This window comes from Neomonachus schauinslandi, chromosome 1 (genome assembly GCF_002201575.2).
Source record: "Neomonachus schauinslandi chromosome 1, ASM220157v2, whole genome shotgun sequence".
Classification (NCBI taxonomy): domain Eukaryota; kingdom Metazoa; phylum Chordata; class Mammalia; order Carnivora; family Phocidae; genus Neomonachus; species Neomonachus schauinslandi.
Window position 1 is genome coordinate 80,038,702 of NC_058403.1, and position 16,422 is coordinate 80,055,123.

Genomic DNA, 16,422 nt, shown 5'->3' on the forward strand with positions numbered 1-16,422 from the left:
TCAGATTTGGTCAATATCATCTTCTGTATTGTATTCCATGTGAGAAAAGGCCAAGCACAAAGCTGAACTTCCTCTGTCCTTCTAGCTTGGGTCTCTCCAGGTAGGATGGTTGGGGGAAAAAGGACTTGATCAAATAAATTATTCTAAGGGAAGAGGCTCCAGGTTCTAGTGAGGTGGGGAACAAAGGCAAAAAGGAAATGTAGATGAAATTAAATTTTCTTATAACCTGCAGTCCATTGACAAATACTTGAGGCAGGCAGAATATACATTCTTCCCTGAACTCCCAATGTTAATGTTAATGTCTTGCTAGAGGGAAAAACAACCTTAGCTTGACAATAGCTAGGCTGTCAGTATCCCGAGAGTCCTCTTTAGCATATGAAAATCCTTTTGGAAACGTCCCTGTCTTTACATCCCCCAACTCCATAGTATACAATCAGCTTCTCCTCACAATCTCAGGGCAGCCCTTTCTGCTTAAGGGTCCTGTCCCATGCTATAAAAACACCTTTTAGCACTGGAGACGTCTGAAGAAAGAATTCTTGAGGCTCTGAACCCCAACATTTCCACACGACGAGGAGAATGGATGTGCCACAAGAGAGGAACAGAATGAATTGGGCCACGGGAAAAGGGGTGCACAGGATCTGAAGAAAGGGCTGGGGCTGAAGTTGGGTCCTTCCTCGGTCTGCCCAGAACCTCCACTCTTCTTTCACATCTCTGTCCCCAGCTCTCCCCATCTTTTCCCCACCAGCCCCCAACTGATCTAAGATGTTTCTATCCATTCATTATAGAAATAGACCTTGGCTGAAAATGGCTCTGAGGGAGAGCCAAATGATTAGGAGAAATAAAAATAAAGGTATCTAGCCTCATTTGATATTCTGAGAACAGGGAACTAAAACACTGATAATTTGAAGATGTCTTGAACAGGGGTGCGGGGTATGTAGTCAGACTGCTCTTCTAAGTATCTGCATATGCACATCTGGATGACTGAACTTGAATGCAGCATAGCTTACTCTAGATTTAAATGACTAAGATTTCAGAAAATTATTACAATCCACAAAACTACTGGCATTTTGGTATGTAAAAATAGCACAGAATACTAGAATAACCCAAACTGAGATTATCACTAAAGTAACTAAATTACGGTTTTCAATGGCTAGTGTACGTTATAACACAACATTGAAGTTTATATGTCTGACGCGAAAGTCTGTCATACTGGAATATTACACTCACGCCACTGTTGCTTAACTCTGCGTGTACATCAAAAATATCCCCCACCCACAATGATTCTGTGGGCTTGGGCCCAGATGTCTGTATTTTTACAAGTTTCTAAGGTGATTCTGACACATACTTCCAGTTAAGACAGAGTGACTGTGTTAGAAGATGTTAAATATTATTCCACTCAACTCCCAATTAGTCCACCTAGTCACAGCAAAATGTTAAGATCTCACACACAGAACTGCTTTGCTTACAAATCCATTACTAATCTCATCATCTCTCTGGGTTAGTTTTATTTGATGAGTACCACAGTAGCACTTGGAAAAAAAAAAAAAGATTAAACTTTGCTTCTCACACCACCACGAGAAGTTATTTAAAACTAACACTTCAAATGAGGATTTAAGAGGGAATAAATTTAGAGGTGAGCTGGGAATTAGGTATTTACTTTGAAAGTAAAGCTATCAATCCACAGCATGGAATATAGAACAGGAAGCGGTGAAGTTAGGATAGAAAGGCAGAAGCTAGCTGGTCATCAGGTTCTTCCTAAAACATGTCTTCATGGCCTGGCTTCACTATTGTTTTTTACAATGATAACAACTCAACATGTATGCTCATGTTCAAATGCAAAGAAAAGTATTCCCTCAAGATATAATCTACTTTCATCATATATTTTGGTATAATCTATGAAACTATTACTCAAACTAACACTAAAAATCAAAAGTTGATTATACTATTTGGATGCAATGGGCCAGTTTCTTTTTTTCTCTTTTTTTTGGGGTGGGGTGGGGCAGAGATAGAATCTTAAGCAAGCTCCAGGACCCTGAGATCATGACCTGAGCTGAAATCAAGAGTTGGACACTTAACCAACTGAGCCACCCAGGCACCCCACAATGGGCCAGTATTCTTAACCTCTATTTATGTCCTTTGATTTTTCATCTGTGTATAATAAAAAACTTAAATTTATTAACATACCTTGGGTCAAGAAGACTCCTCAAAAATTTGAAAAGCAAAACCTGGTTCTGAATAGAAAAACAATTAAAAATACAATTAAATATTTAAAAACAAATTCTTAAAACTATGCCAAACTAGAATATCCCTTTAAAGTGCAGAAATTTCCATTAAGTCCTCCGTAGAGATCTAAGAAATTCTCAAGTCATTTGGAGGTCATTTCCTCCCAGTAATTCAAATCACTGTCACACATTCCATTTTTGAGTGCAGAAGAAACAAATGCCTTATTATTGCCAAAAAAAAAAAAAAAAGCCCTCTACTAAGATCCATCCCTTGGCAGTTCTCAGCACAAGGACCTAGGAATGGCAGGTGCTCTGAACTGCCGTGCTGACAAGTGCATTCTAGCTACACTGAGGGGTTCCCACTGCCTTACCTGGTCCTCTTCTTGGGAGGATAGCCTACTGTGAGATAACCTAAGTAGGGTGGGAGTTTGAGGCCCAAACAGCAAGCAGCACCAGAAAAGTTCATTAACTCCCCAATGTAATCAGCTACAGAAGAGAACACACTGCAACATGTTAGCCGTCAGTATGCCATAAAATCTGGGTTCTGCTTCTTCCACTTATTTGCTATATGACCTTGTATAAATCACTGACTCTCTTAGCAATTCAGTTTACTTATGTGAAAAAGAGAACAGCAGTATCTTCTCTGCCTTCTGCACAGGGTAGAGGTGAGAATTAAATGAGATATACCTTAAAATACTGTATGAATAAAATAATGTTTTTAAGTTCTTAGGAAAGCTAAGCAAAAATTATAGCTTAGTTTTTCTTTTTTCTTTATTTTTGGATATATTCAAACTTCACCTGTATAAAGCACAGAACTCAAAACCGGAAAGGATTAATGTAATTTAGAAGACATTTAAGATATGTTTATCAGTCTTTGATTTTCTATCTTTTCCCTGGTCTATCATTTTGTTTTATTTAAATATGACTTTCCTTCTGGTTATAACTTAATATTCTGGCTTTCTTTTTCATTTCAAGAATTCTCAAAACAATTGGTCAGAAGCATATTTCTTGCCACCAAGAAAGGTACTTTATAAAATTTGTGTGGGATTCTCTCATATTCAGTAAATCTCTGCAATAAGTAAACACTTCATTTCTTTAAATGTGTACGACTCAATAAGCACTGCACAATCAAATAGCCAGTTTTTTAAAAAAAAATCCATGACACTTCAGCTTTTTTATGTTTGTTTAATGAGTGACATTATATTCATTTACTTGGCCTATCTCTAAGGATCTTTAGAGACTAAGGAAAATAGAAAGCCCTGCATTGGATAGCCTTACATTTTAAATGACAGTAACAACACTTAAAGATGAGGAGCTATATCAGAAACTGCTGACTTTTAAAGAGCGGAGAGGCTCTGTGGACTGAGAGTAGTTGTAGCAGAAGCGTCCTCCTGTCCTCATCACTAGAATGGACTGGATGACTCTCCATGTACTTCCTCAGTATCTTGGGCAATGCTCTATCATCATTCAAGTCCAATTATTCTGCAACTGTCTTTTGGCTTATCCGTCTTCTTCCTTGAAGCACAGGGATACGTGTATGTGTTTTTTGTATCCTCGGCACATAACAGTGTTTTTGGTTCACAGCAGGTACATAATATTTATTGAATCCATGAATGTGTCTTTATCTTGAGTTAACGGACCTCATCATGCTGGACAGCCAAGCCCGATGTCTGGGAGTCACTTTTAACCTCTCCGATCACTTTTGACTCAGTTCTAAGCCCTACATGTTCTACTTCACAAACACATCCTAAACCCGTCCACATCACTGCCACAGACTTAGTCCCCATCCTCGCCATCTTTTGCCTAGAGCCTTCACCTTCTAACTGACTGGCCTACGTGGTCTCTCTTCTCCATATGCTCTCTTTGCTAGTCCACTCCCCACACTATAAAGTTAATCTTCTGTAAAATGAATCTAATGATGTCCTTTTGCTGAAAAACTTCAGTAATTCTCTAGGTTATCTAGAAGATAGGGTATAATTTCTTAGCACTACACATAAGACAGTTCAGTATCAGAGTGCCAACTCCAGTTTCTAGCCTCTATACCTTTAACTCCTCCCTCCATCAGAACTTTTCTGACTTACCTGAATGCTCCTCCCACCATTGTCACCAGGACGTCATAGTCACAGACCTGGCCATTCTCTGGATATGCACGTTGTCTCATGCCTCCAAGGCTTTACATACCCAGAATCCTCTATTTAGAAAGTCAGTCTCAATGCTCTGCCTAGAACACTGAGGCCAGTCGCTCAGGACCCAGCCCAGGCATGTCTGGGAGCTCTCGCCTGGCCTCAGTCAGTCACTCTCTCCTCTCGCTTCTGTAACACTTTCTCCATGTGTCTGGTGTAGCACTTATAACCTTGCATGGTTATATAAGTGCTTCTTTCTTCCACATGGAAAATTACAGAGAAGGCTGCATTCCTCTCTGCAACCTCAGGCCTACCATACTGTGGTACACAGTGAGGCCGTGGTAAGTGTTTAAATTAATAAGTTCCAGATCTTGGTCTCTCCTTCCAGCTGCCCTCCACTCAGTGCTTTGGTTTTCCTCTTGCATAGTTATCCCCTCCTACACTTATGGGCACTTGAGGACTCTAGGTCATGCTTTATGTTGCTGTCATGGTCCTATTCCCTACCTCTATCACTTGTGGACCTCACACCAGTGAGCAAAACGCACTACCAGCACTGCAATCATAGTGACAAGTGGAATACTAGGGTCACTAAATATACTTGAAACTGAGCATCTCAATATTTGACATTAATATAACTGTATTCTAATTAAGATTTCCCAAGAAAAATTCTAAATAGTATTAACCCAAATTGAGACAAAAGTCTGAATAAATAATAAATAACGTCAACCTCAAAGAGAATAGAGCTGTAGTTCCTATAGTAAAAAACAAACAAACGAAAAACAAAAAAGAGGGGGGGATCTTCTGTGGATTACTAATTCTAGATTAAGTACAGGGCATAGTTCTAAAAATGTTTCTGTGATATTAGTATGTATTATGCAGAAAGATACACTCTTTCCTTTCCAGATGCAGAGATCATCATACAATTGCTCCCACACACACACACACACACACACACACACATTGTGTAAAAAAATGCTTAAATGGGAACTATGTATTGAAGACATTACTACAATCAAAGTTCTTAGGTGGATATTCAAAATTGTCTCTCCACTAGATGCTTTTTCCCCATATATTTTTGCAATATTTACCTGAAGTTTTTTAATGACTGTTTCAATCTGTTCAGAAAAGTGAGTAGCAACCAGCTCTGCAGCTTTACAGGGCCTCAGGGATACAAGTTCCTAAAGTGAAAGGAAAAGATAAAATGATCTTTTATGTTAAGTTTAAATAGAATTTCCATAGATGTGAAGCATGATTACCTACTTCAGTATTTTCATGAGCTTCTATACTGCATTTCAGAAGACCTCAATGTAAGGTCTCAATTTAAAGGCACATTGCAAATGAACAAAATTAGAAATATGCCAGGTAAAAAATTAGATTTTGATATAAAAGGTAATTCATGCTTAGAAAATGAAAGCACTAAAACTGTGGATTTAAGCCTTGATATCTACAGGATGAACAGAAGAAACAAAAGCTTTCCCAAATTTCCTGTCAGTGAATTTCACCCTTGAGCTTAAAGTAATAACTTGAAGCAATTAAAAAAAGTATAGTTGCAATTTTTCCAGTTAAGAATTTGAAAACTTTATGCCTGATGCCTGGTAGATTTTGAAACAAGGAGTGTCTTAAAACAATTTAAGGTCACAAGTCTTAAATGAGACAAAGAGGTTGACCACTGCTTATTGACCACTGTTAATAAGATCTATTTCTGTCAAATTTAAGACTTCCAATCTGCCCTCTCCTTGAACTTTCCTAGACATTACTGGCTACTTATCTTCTTGAAACTCTCTTCTAACTTGGTTTCTGTGACCTACTCTTCTATCCTTCCAATTGCATGTTTACATGGCTGAAATGCAAAGACCAACAACAGATCAATGTGGTAAATTCTCAAATAAAAATGAGACAAGTTACTGTGACTGCAACATTCATGATATATCTAATATTTCTGTATTAGTACCTGCTCTTCAATAATAATGAGCAGATACAAGTAACTGTAGTTTATACTACTTTTATAGAATACATCTCAAAACAGAGAAAGCACAGCTAATGAACATCACAAATGAAAAGGGGATATTACCCATCGATCTGAAGATATTAAAAATAAATTATTATGGATTAATTTATATCAAGAATTTGAAAATTTAGACAAAATGGATAAAAGTTCCTAGAAAAATGTCATTTAATAAACCGACTTAACAATTAGAAAAACCTGCGTTGATTTTTAACCACTAAGGAAATTGAATGAATACTCAAAAGTTCTATATAGAAAACTCCAGGCCCAAAGAGCTTCACTGGTGAGTTTTAGCAACCATTTAAGGAAGAAATAATGCCAACAATTAACCTCTTACAGAGAACAGGAAACAAAACAAAACAAAACAAAACTTCAGCTCATTTTATGAGACTAGCAAAATTTTTGATACCTAAACTCAGCAGGACAATGTAAGAAAGAACTACACTGATACAAACATCCTAAATAAAAACAAAGTCCAACAATATTTAAAAAGGATAATATCAGGATCAAGTTACATTTATCCAAGAATTCAAGGCTAGTTTAATACCAGTAAGATTCACCATAACTATAGAATAAGAAAGAAAAGGCGAAAAAACTCATTTATGAGAAAACTGTTAACATACCAGAAATAGAAGACTTCCATAAAAATCCTTAGAGTAAACACTGTACTTATATTGGAAATAAACATTTAAAAAAAACCATTAACTATAGCATTGCTATGATGAAAATATGAAATTGTGACAGTTAATCTAATGAAGAATAGAAAATCTCTATAGAGAAAATTATAAACCTTTATAGAAGCTCTTGAATAAAGGCTTATACCGTATGGTCATAGACTGGAAGACTCAATATTGTAAAGATGCCAATTAAATTTAAAAATAACTGAGAGATTCAGTGCAGTCCCTGTCACTACCATAAGGATAAAAGAATTGTTTTGCTATGACCAGCTGATAACATATTTAAAAGTATAAAAGGTCGATAGGTGGGGAGGATGGCAGAGTAGGAGGACCCTAAGCTCACCAATTCCCACCAATACAACTAAATAACACCTACATTAGTGTAAATTACCCAGAAAATGACCTGAAGACTAGCAGAACAAACTCTCCACAGCTAAATATAGAGAAGAGACCCCATTGAAGCAGGTAGAAAGGGTGGAGACACGGGTAGGGAGCTAAACGGACCAACAGGACTAAACACAGGAGGGATGGACACCTTGGGCACAGAGAGGGGAGAGAAACAGACTCTTGCATCAGGAAGCCTACATGCGAAGATGAAACCCCCTAACACGGCTTTGAAAACTTATCATCAGTGGGATTTTAAACCTGGAACTTTGAAAATCAGCAGACTAGTAAGAGAGCCTGGAGGGTGAGAGGAGACTGAGTCTCTGCCCTTAAAGAGATGGCACAAAAAACAAGTCCTGAGGAGATACAACATTAGCAGCATCAGTTTGAAAAATGCATATGGCATAGGGGAGGGAGATTTGTTTGCTAATCTCAGAGCATGTGCTGGAGGGGCAGGGATCCTTGGGAGACCTCTCTAGGAACAAAGGAGCTGGTGGGCACCATTTCCTTCCCCTGCTCCTCCCTCCCCCCAACCCCCCAGCATAAACACACAGCCACCTGCAGGAACCAGCACAGCACCAATACTCTCTAACTAACTTACATACACCACCACTGCACCCCAGCTCTGCTGTGGACATGCCTCCTTTAGCCAGGTCTCCATGCCAGGTCCCTCCCACAGCAGACCGACACAAACCTTGCTAACAGTATGCATCCTGCCCCAGGGCACTTCAACGAATCTGACCCCTCCAACCTAGCCTGCCTCGATCCCCAGCAGCTGCAAGGTCCCTCTTGCCAGTGTGGACCTTGCCAGCACTGCATGCCCCACTTCCGTAGTCTCCTGCAGTTCAGGGCTACCACATCTCTGGCAAACGCATGGTCTAACTCACCTTAAGACCAAGGTGACCCCAGAATGACCCACTAACAATACAGGGAACAGACCCTGACCACAAAAGGCAAAGAGCTATTGCAGATAACTGGACTAAAAGCAAAGGCAGCTCAATTACAATAGTAGGATGCGTGCAACACCCATAGAAGACCCCTTGAAGCACCAGGTTCTGGTGAACAGGGGACATCACGCTGCAGGGCACTACAGGACCTCTTCTTCATAAGGCCACTACTTTCAACAGCAGGAGACACAGCTGACTCTCTTAACACCCAGAAGCAGACACAGAGAGTTCAACAAAATGAAGAGATAGAGGAATATGTCCCAAATGAAAGAACAGGACAAAAATCACAGCAAGAGAGCTAAATGAAAGCGATAATATGCCTAATAGAGAATTTAAATTAGTGGTCATAAAGATACTCATTGGACTTGAGAAGAGAGTGGAGGAACTCAGTAAGACTCTTAACAAAGAGACAGAAAATATAAAAAAGAACAAAACAGAGATTAAGAACTTAATTACTGAAATTAAAAATATATTACATGAAATAAAAAGTAAACTAGGAGAAGCAGAAGAATAGACAAGTGACCTGGAGGACAGAGTAATGGAAAACAATCAAGCTGAACAGGACAGAGGGAAAAAAAAAGAAAACAGAAATAGACTTAGGGAATTCAGCAACACCATCAAGTAGAACATTCACATTATGGGGATTCCAGAAGAAGAGAGAGAAAAGGGTGCAGATAATTTATCTGAAGAAATAATAGCCAAAAACTTCCTGATTCTGGGATGGAAACAGAAATCTAGATCCAGGAGGCACAGAGAGCTCCCAACATAATCAACCCAAAGAGGTCCTCACCAAGACACACAGTATTTAAAAGGGCAAAAAGGACTGATAAACAGAGAATTTTAAAAGCAGCAAGAGAAGACAGTTATGTACGAGGGAAACCACATAACGCCATCACTGATTTTTCAGCTGTAACTTTGAAGGCCAAAAGACAGTGGTATGATATATTCAAAGGCTTTAAAAGAAAAAAAATACCTGCAGCCAAGAACACTCTATCTGGCAAGGCTACCATTCAGAATAGAAGGACATTACACGCAAACAATGAATCGTGGAACACTACATCAAAAACTAACGATATAATGTACGGTGATTAACATAATAAGAAAAAAATTTAAAAAAAGAATAAAAGGACAGATAGTGTTTCCCAGACAAACAAAAGTTAAAGGAATTCATCACCACTAAAACAGTCCCACAAGAAATGTTAAAGGGAACTCTTTCAGTGGAAAGAAAGACAGTAAATAAAAGTAGGAAATACAAAAGCATTAAAATATATCTATAAAAATCAGTCAAGGCATTCACAAAATAAATGGATATAAAGTATGCCACCATATACACCTAAAACCTGGAAGGGAAAGGAGTAAAAAAATGGGTTCAAACTTAAGTGACCATCAACTTAATATATGCATAAGATGTTATATATAAACCTAAGGTAACCACAAATCAAATCCAGTAAAAGATATGCAAAAGAGAGTAAAGAATCCAAGTATACCACTAAACAAAGCCAGCAAACCATGAAAGAAGAGAGCATGAGAGAAAGGAACAGAGAAAAACTACAAAAAGAACCACAAGATTAGTAACAAAACTGCAGTAAATACATATCTATCAATAATTACTTTGAATGCAAATGGACTAAATGCTTCAATCAAAAGACACAGGATGACAGAACGGATTAAAAAAACAAGACCCATCTATATGCTGCCTACAAGAGACTCATTTCAGACCTAAAGACGCATGCAGATCAAAAGTGAAGGGATAAAAAAGCATTTACTATGCAAATAAAGTGAAAAGAAAGCCAGGGTAGCAATACTTATATTGGACAACTAGACTTTAAAACAAAGAGTGTAACGAGAAGCAAATAACAGACACTATATAAATATAAAGGGAACAATCCAACAAGAAGATATAACAACTGTAAATATTTATATGGGAGCACCCAAATACATAAAGCAGTTAATAACAGAAAGGAAGTCACTGATAATATTACAGTAAAAGGGTACTTTAACACCTCACTTACATCAATGTACAGGACCATCCAAACAGAAAGTCAACAAGGAAATTGTGGCTTTGAATGACACACTGCACCAGATGGAAATCCATATATCCATCCAGATATATTCAAAACCTATCCTAAAACAGCAGAAAACACATTTTTTTTTTTCCCCAAGTGCATATGGAACACTCTCCAGAAGAGATCACAAGTTAGGCCACAACAAGTCCAAACAAATTCAGGAAGACTGAAATCATACCATCCATCTTTTCTAACCACAATGCTATGAAACTAGAAGTCAACCAAAAGAAAGAGTCTGGAATGACCACAAATACATGGAGGTTAAATAATATGCTACTAAACAATCAATGGATCAACCAAGAAATCAAAGAATAAAAAAATAAATGGAAACAGGGGTGCCTGGGTGTCTCAGTCAGTTAAGTGTCTGCCTTCGGCTGGGGTCATGGTCCCAGGGTCCTGGGATTGAGCCCCATGTCAGGCTCCCTGCTCAGTGGGGAGCCTGCTTCTGCCTCTCTCTCTCTGCCCTTCCCCCAGCTCATACTCTCTCCCTTGTGCTCTCTCTCTCAAATAAATAAATAAAATCTTAAAAGAAGGAAACAAATGAAAAAGAAAATACAATGGTCCAAAATCTTTAGGATGCAGGAGAAGCTGTTGTAAAAGGGAAGTTTATAGCAATACAGGCCCACCTCAAGAAGTAAGAAAAATCTCAAACAACCTAACCTTCTACCTAAAGGAGTTAGAAAAAGAACAAAAGCCAAAACAGTAGAAGGACATAAAGATTAGAGCAGAAATAAATGATACAGAAACTAAAAAAATGGGGCGCCTGGGTGGCTCAGTCATTAAGCGTCTGCCTTCGGCTCAGGTCATGATCCCAGGGTCCTGGGATCGAGCCCCACATCGGGCTCCCCGCTCTGTGGGAAGCCTGCTTCTCCCTCTCCCACTTCCCCTGCTTGTGTTCCCTCTCTCGCTGTGTCTCTCTGTGTCAAATAAATAAAATCTTAAAAAGAAAAAAAAAACTAAAAAAAATAGAACAATGAAACCATGAGCTGGTTCTTTGAAAAAAATCAACAAAATGGATAAACCTTAAGGCAAACTCATCAAAAAAAAAAAAAAATGCAGCAGGCTCAAGTAAACAAAATCAAAAATGAAAGAGGAGAAATAACAACTGACACCACAGAAATACAATTATAAGAGAATATTATGAAAAATTATATGACAATAAATTGGACAACCTAGAAGAAATGGATAAATTCCTAGAAACATATAACCTCCCAAAACTGAATCCAGAAGAAATAGAAAATTTGAACAAACATAACCAGCAAAGAAATTGAATCAGTAATCAAAAAACTCCCAGCAAACAAAGTCCAGGACCAGATGGCCTCACAGGTGATTTCTACCAAACATTTAAAGAACAGTTAATACCTATTCTTCTCAAACTACTTCAGAAAGTAGAAGAGGGGCGCCTGGGTGGCTCAGTTGGTTAAGCGACTGCTTTCGGCTCAGGTCATGATCCTGGAGTCCCTGGATCGAGTCCCGCATCGGGCTCCCTGCTCGGCAGGGAGCCTGCTTCTCCCTCTGACCCTCCCCCCTCTCATGTGCTCTATCTCTCTCATTCTCTCTGTCTCAAATAAATAAATAAAATCTTTAAAAAAAAAAAAAAAAAGTAGAAGAGAAAGGAAAGCTTCAAAATATATTCTATGAGGATATACCAGTATTTGCTGACACCAAAACCAGATAAAGACCCTATGAGAAAAAGAACCACAGGCTACTATCTCTGATAGATACAGATATGAAAGTTCTCAACAAAATACTAGCAAACTGAATCCACCAATACATTAAAAAAATCACTTACTATGATCAAATGGGACTTATTTCTGGGGTGCAAGGGTGGTTCATTATTTGCAAATCAACCAACGTGATTCATCACATCAATGAGAAAGGATAAAACCATATGATCATTTCAATAGATGTAGAAAAAGCATCTGATAAAAGTACATCTGTTCATGATAAAAACCCTCAACAAAGTAGGTGTAGAGGTAACATTTCTCAATGTAATAAAGGCCATATATGAAAAATCTGCAGGTAACCTCATACTCAATGGTGAAAAACTGAGAGCTTTTCCTCTAAAATCAAGAAGACGACAAGGGTGTCCACTCTCATTACTTTTGTTCAACATAGTACTACAGGTTCTAGCCACAGCAATCAGACAAGAAAAAGAAATAAAAGACATCCAACTTGGTAAGGAAAAAGAACTTTCACTATTTGCAGATGACATGATACCACATATAGAAAACCCTAAAGACTCCACCAAAAGACTACTAGAATTGATAAATGAATTCAGTAAGGTCACAGGATACAAAATCAATATATAGAAATCCACTGCATTTCTATACACTAATAATGAAGTGGCAGAAGGAGAAATTAAGAAAACAATCTCATTTACAACTGCACCCAAAATAATAAAATACCCAGGAATAAATTTAACCAAGTAGGTAAAAGGCCTGTACCCTGAAAACTTTAACGCAGTGATAAAAGAAACTGAAGATGACAAAAACAGATGGAAAGATATTCCACATTCATGGACTGGGAATACCAATATTGTTAAAATGTCCATACTACCCAAAGCAATCTATAGATTTAATGCAATCCCTATCAAAATACCACTAGCATTTTTCATAGAACTGGAACAAATAATCCTAAAATTTGTATGAAAGCACAAAAGACCTGAAGAAGAACAAAACTGGAGGCATCACAATCCCAGATTTCAAAACATACTACAAAGCTGTAGTCATCAAAACAGTACAGTACTGGCACAAAAACAGATACAGAATAGAGAGCCTAGAAATAAACCCATGATTACAAGGCCAATTACTCTTAGGCAGAGGAGGCAAGAATATCCAATGGGAAAAAGCCTCTTCAACAAACGGTGCTGGGAAAACTGGACAGCAACATGTGAAAGAATAAAACTGGGCCACTTTCTTACACCATACACAAAAATAAACTCAAAATGAATTAAGGACCTCAACGTGAGACCTGAAACCCTAAAAATCCTAAGAGAGAGCCCAGGCGGTAATTTCTCTGACATCGGCTGTAAGTAACATTTTCCTACATATGTCTCCTGAGGCAAGGGAAATAAAAGCAAAAATAAGCTATTGGGACTACATCAAAATAAAAAGCTTCTGTACAGCAAAGGAAACAATCAACAACAAAACTAAAAGACACGCTACGGAATGGGAAAGATATTTGCAGATGACCTATCCAATAAAGGATTAGTATCAAAAGTACATAAAGAATTATATAACTCAACACTAAAAAAAACCAAATAATCCAATTAAAAATGGGCAGAAGACACAAACAGACATTTCTGCAAAGACAACATACAGATGGCAAACAGACATATGAAAAGTTGCTCAACATCACTTATCATCAGGAAAATGCAAATCAAAACTACAATGAGGTATCACCCCACACTTGTCAGAATGGCTGAAATCAAAAAGCACAAGAAACAAGTGTGCGTGAGGATGTGAAGAAAAAGGAACCCTCGTGCACTGTGGTTGGGAATGCAAACTGATGTGGAAAACAGTGTGTAAGTTCCTCAGAAAATTAAAAATAGGGGCGCCTGGGTGGCTCAGGTCATGATCTCCAGGTCCTGGGATCGAGCCCTGCATCGGGCTCTCCGCTCACTGGTGAGTCTACTTCTCCCTCACCCTCTCCCTCTGTGATCCCTCTCGCTCTTGCTCTCTCTCAAATAAATAAAATCTTTTAAAAAATACATTAATAAAAAAATTAAAAATAGAGCTACCATATGATCCAGTAATTCCACTACTGGGTATTTACCGAAAGAATATGAAAACACTGGGCGCCTGGGTGGCTCAGTTGGTTAAGCGACTGCCTTCGGCTCAGGTCATGGTCCCAGAGTCCTGGGATCGAGTCCCACATCTGGCTCCCGGCTCGGCGGGGAGCCTGCTTCTCCCTCTGACCCTCTCCCCTCTCATGCTGTTTCTCTCTCTCTCTCTCAAATAAATAAATAAATAAAATTAAAAAAAAAAATATGAACACACTAATTTGAAAAGATATATGCACCCCTATGTTTACTGCAGCATTATTTACCACAGTCATGTATATATACACAATGGAATATTACTCACTCATAAAAAGAATAAAATCTTGCCATTTGCAACAACATGAATGGAGCTAGAGAGTATAATGCTAAGTGAAATAAGTGAAATAAGTCAGTCAGAGAAGGACAAATACCATATGATTGATTTCACTCATATGTGGAATTTAAGAAACAAAACAAAGGAGAAAGGAGAAAAACCAAAAACACAGACTCTTAACTATAGAGAACTGATGGTTACCAGAGGGAATGGGGGTAGCGGGATGGGTGAAACAGGTGAAGAGGATTAAGTGTACACTTATCACAATGAGCACTGAGTAATGTATAGAATTGTAGCATCACTATACTGTACACGTGAAAGTAACATAACACTGTACGTTAACTATATTAAAGTTAAAATTTAAAAATAAATAAAAGTATAAAAGGTCAAGAATAGCCAATACTCTCTTCAAGATTATAAAACAACAATATTTAGTAGTGTGGCACTGATGCAGAGAGAGACAGAACAGTAAAGCAGAATAGAGTGCTGAAAAACAGATCAAACATATAGATCCTTGATATGCTTATGACAAAGTAGCACTGCTGAGCAATGGGGAAAGGCAACTTTTTAAAATAACTGTTGCTGGGAAAACTGGACATCCATACTTTGAAAATTAATTGGACACCACTCTTATACCATGTACAAAAACTGCTTTCAAGTGGACCTAAGATTCAAAGACAAAAACAAAATAAACAAGAAAGCTTTTAGACAATAATATAGGAGAATTTCTCCTTTAGTAGAGAAGGAAAAAATTGATGATTTGACTACTTAAAAAAAAAAAAAAAAAACTTTTCTTAAAAAGAACCACTGAAAAAAGCCATAGAGTGGAAGATATCCACAATATATATCACTGAAAAAAGACTAACATCCAGGATACATGATGAACTCCTATAAATCAGTAAGTACAAGAGACATTCTAATAGAAAAATGGGCAAAATACTTCAACAAGCACATCACAGAAAGGGAATTTAAATGGCCAAAAAACAAGAAGACTATCAATCTCATTAGTAATTAAGGGTATGTAAATTTCAAACATAATAAAATATGATTATACATGCACTATATGGGCAAAATTTTGAAGTCTAGCAAGGATACAGAGTTAATGGAAAATCTCATACAATGCAGGCATCTGGTGAAGTTTAATGTATTTATCTCAATTAACTGGCAATTATATGTCCCTAGAGCAGAGATTATCAAATGTTAGCATGCATCAAAATCACCTGGAGGGCCTACTGAACCATACCACTGGGTCCACCTCCAGAGTTTCAGATAGACTAGGTCTGAAGCGAAGACTGAAACGGCCTTTTTTTTTTTTAAGATTTTATTTATTTATTTGACAGAGAGAGAGACAGGGAGAGAGGGAACACAAGCAGGGCGAGTGGGAGAGGGAGAAACAGGCTTCCTGCCGAGCAAGGAGCCCAACGCGGGGCTCGATCCCAGGACCCTGGGATCATGACCTGAGCCGAAGGCAGAAGCTTAACGACTGAGCCACCCAGGTGCCCCTGAAACTGTTTTTTAAGTTCTCAGCTGATGCTGTAATGCTAGACTGCCCTCAAGAAATGCTGTGCTTAAGATGCATGTGTAAGTATGATCATGGATGGGGACGCCTGGGTGGCTCAGTTGGTTCAATGTCTGCCTTCGGCTCAGGTCATTATCCCAGAGTCCTGAGATCAAGTTCCGCATCGGGCTCCTTGCTCAGTGGGGAGCCTGCCTCCCACTTCCCCTGCTTGCTCAGTCTCTCTTGGACAAATAAATAAAATCTTTAAAAAAAAAAAAAAAAAAGAATGCTCATGGATGGATTTCTTTTAGTAGCCCAAAACTAGAAATAACAGAAATGTTCACTAACAGTAGAAATGAATAAATTTTAATATAATTGTAAAATGGAATACAAGAATTAAAAT

The 16,422-nt window shown here is 38.1% G+C and overlaps 1 protein-coding gene across 3 annotated transcripts in view; it reads right to left on the reverse strand.

Annotated features, from left to right (window-relative positions):
- The window catches only part of VPS8 (VPS8 subunit of CORVET complex), a 237,786-nt gene that overhangs the window by 95,133 nt on the left and 126,231 nt on the right, over window positions 1-16,422 (reverse strand). For all 3 annotated transcript variants that reach the window (XM_044914623.1, XM_044914617.1, XM_044914619.1), the window contains 2 exons: window positions 5,434-5,523; window positions 2,185-2,231 (listed from right to left, as the gene is read on the reverse strand). In XM_044914623.1, coding sequence (XP_044770558.1) covers window positions 2,185-2,231; window positions 5,434-5,523 — 137 coding nt within the window. The remainder of the gene's footprint in view (window positions 1-2,184; window positions 2,232-5,433; window positions 5,524-16,422) is intronic.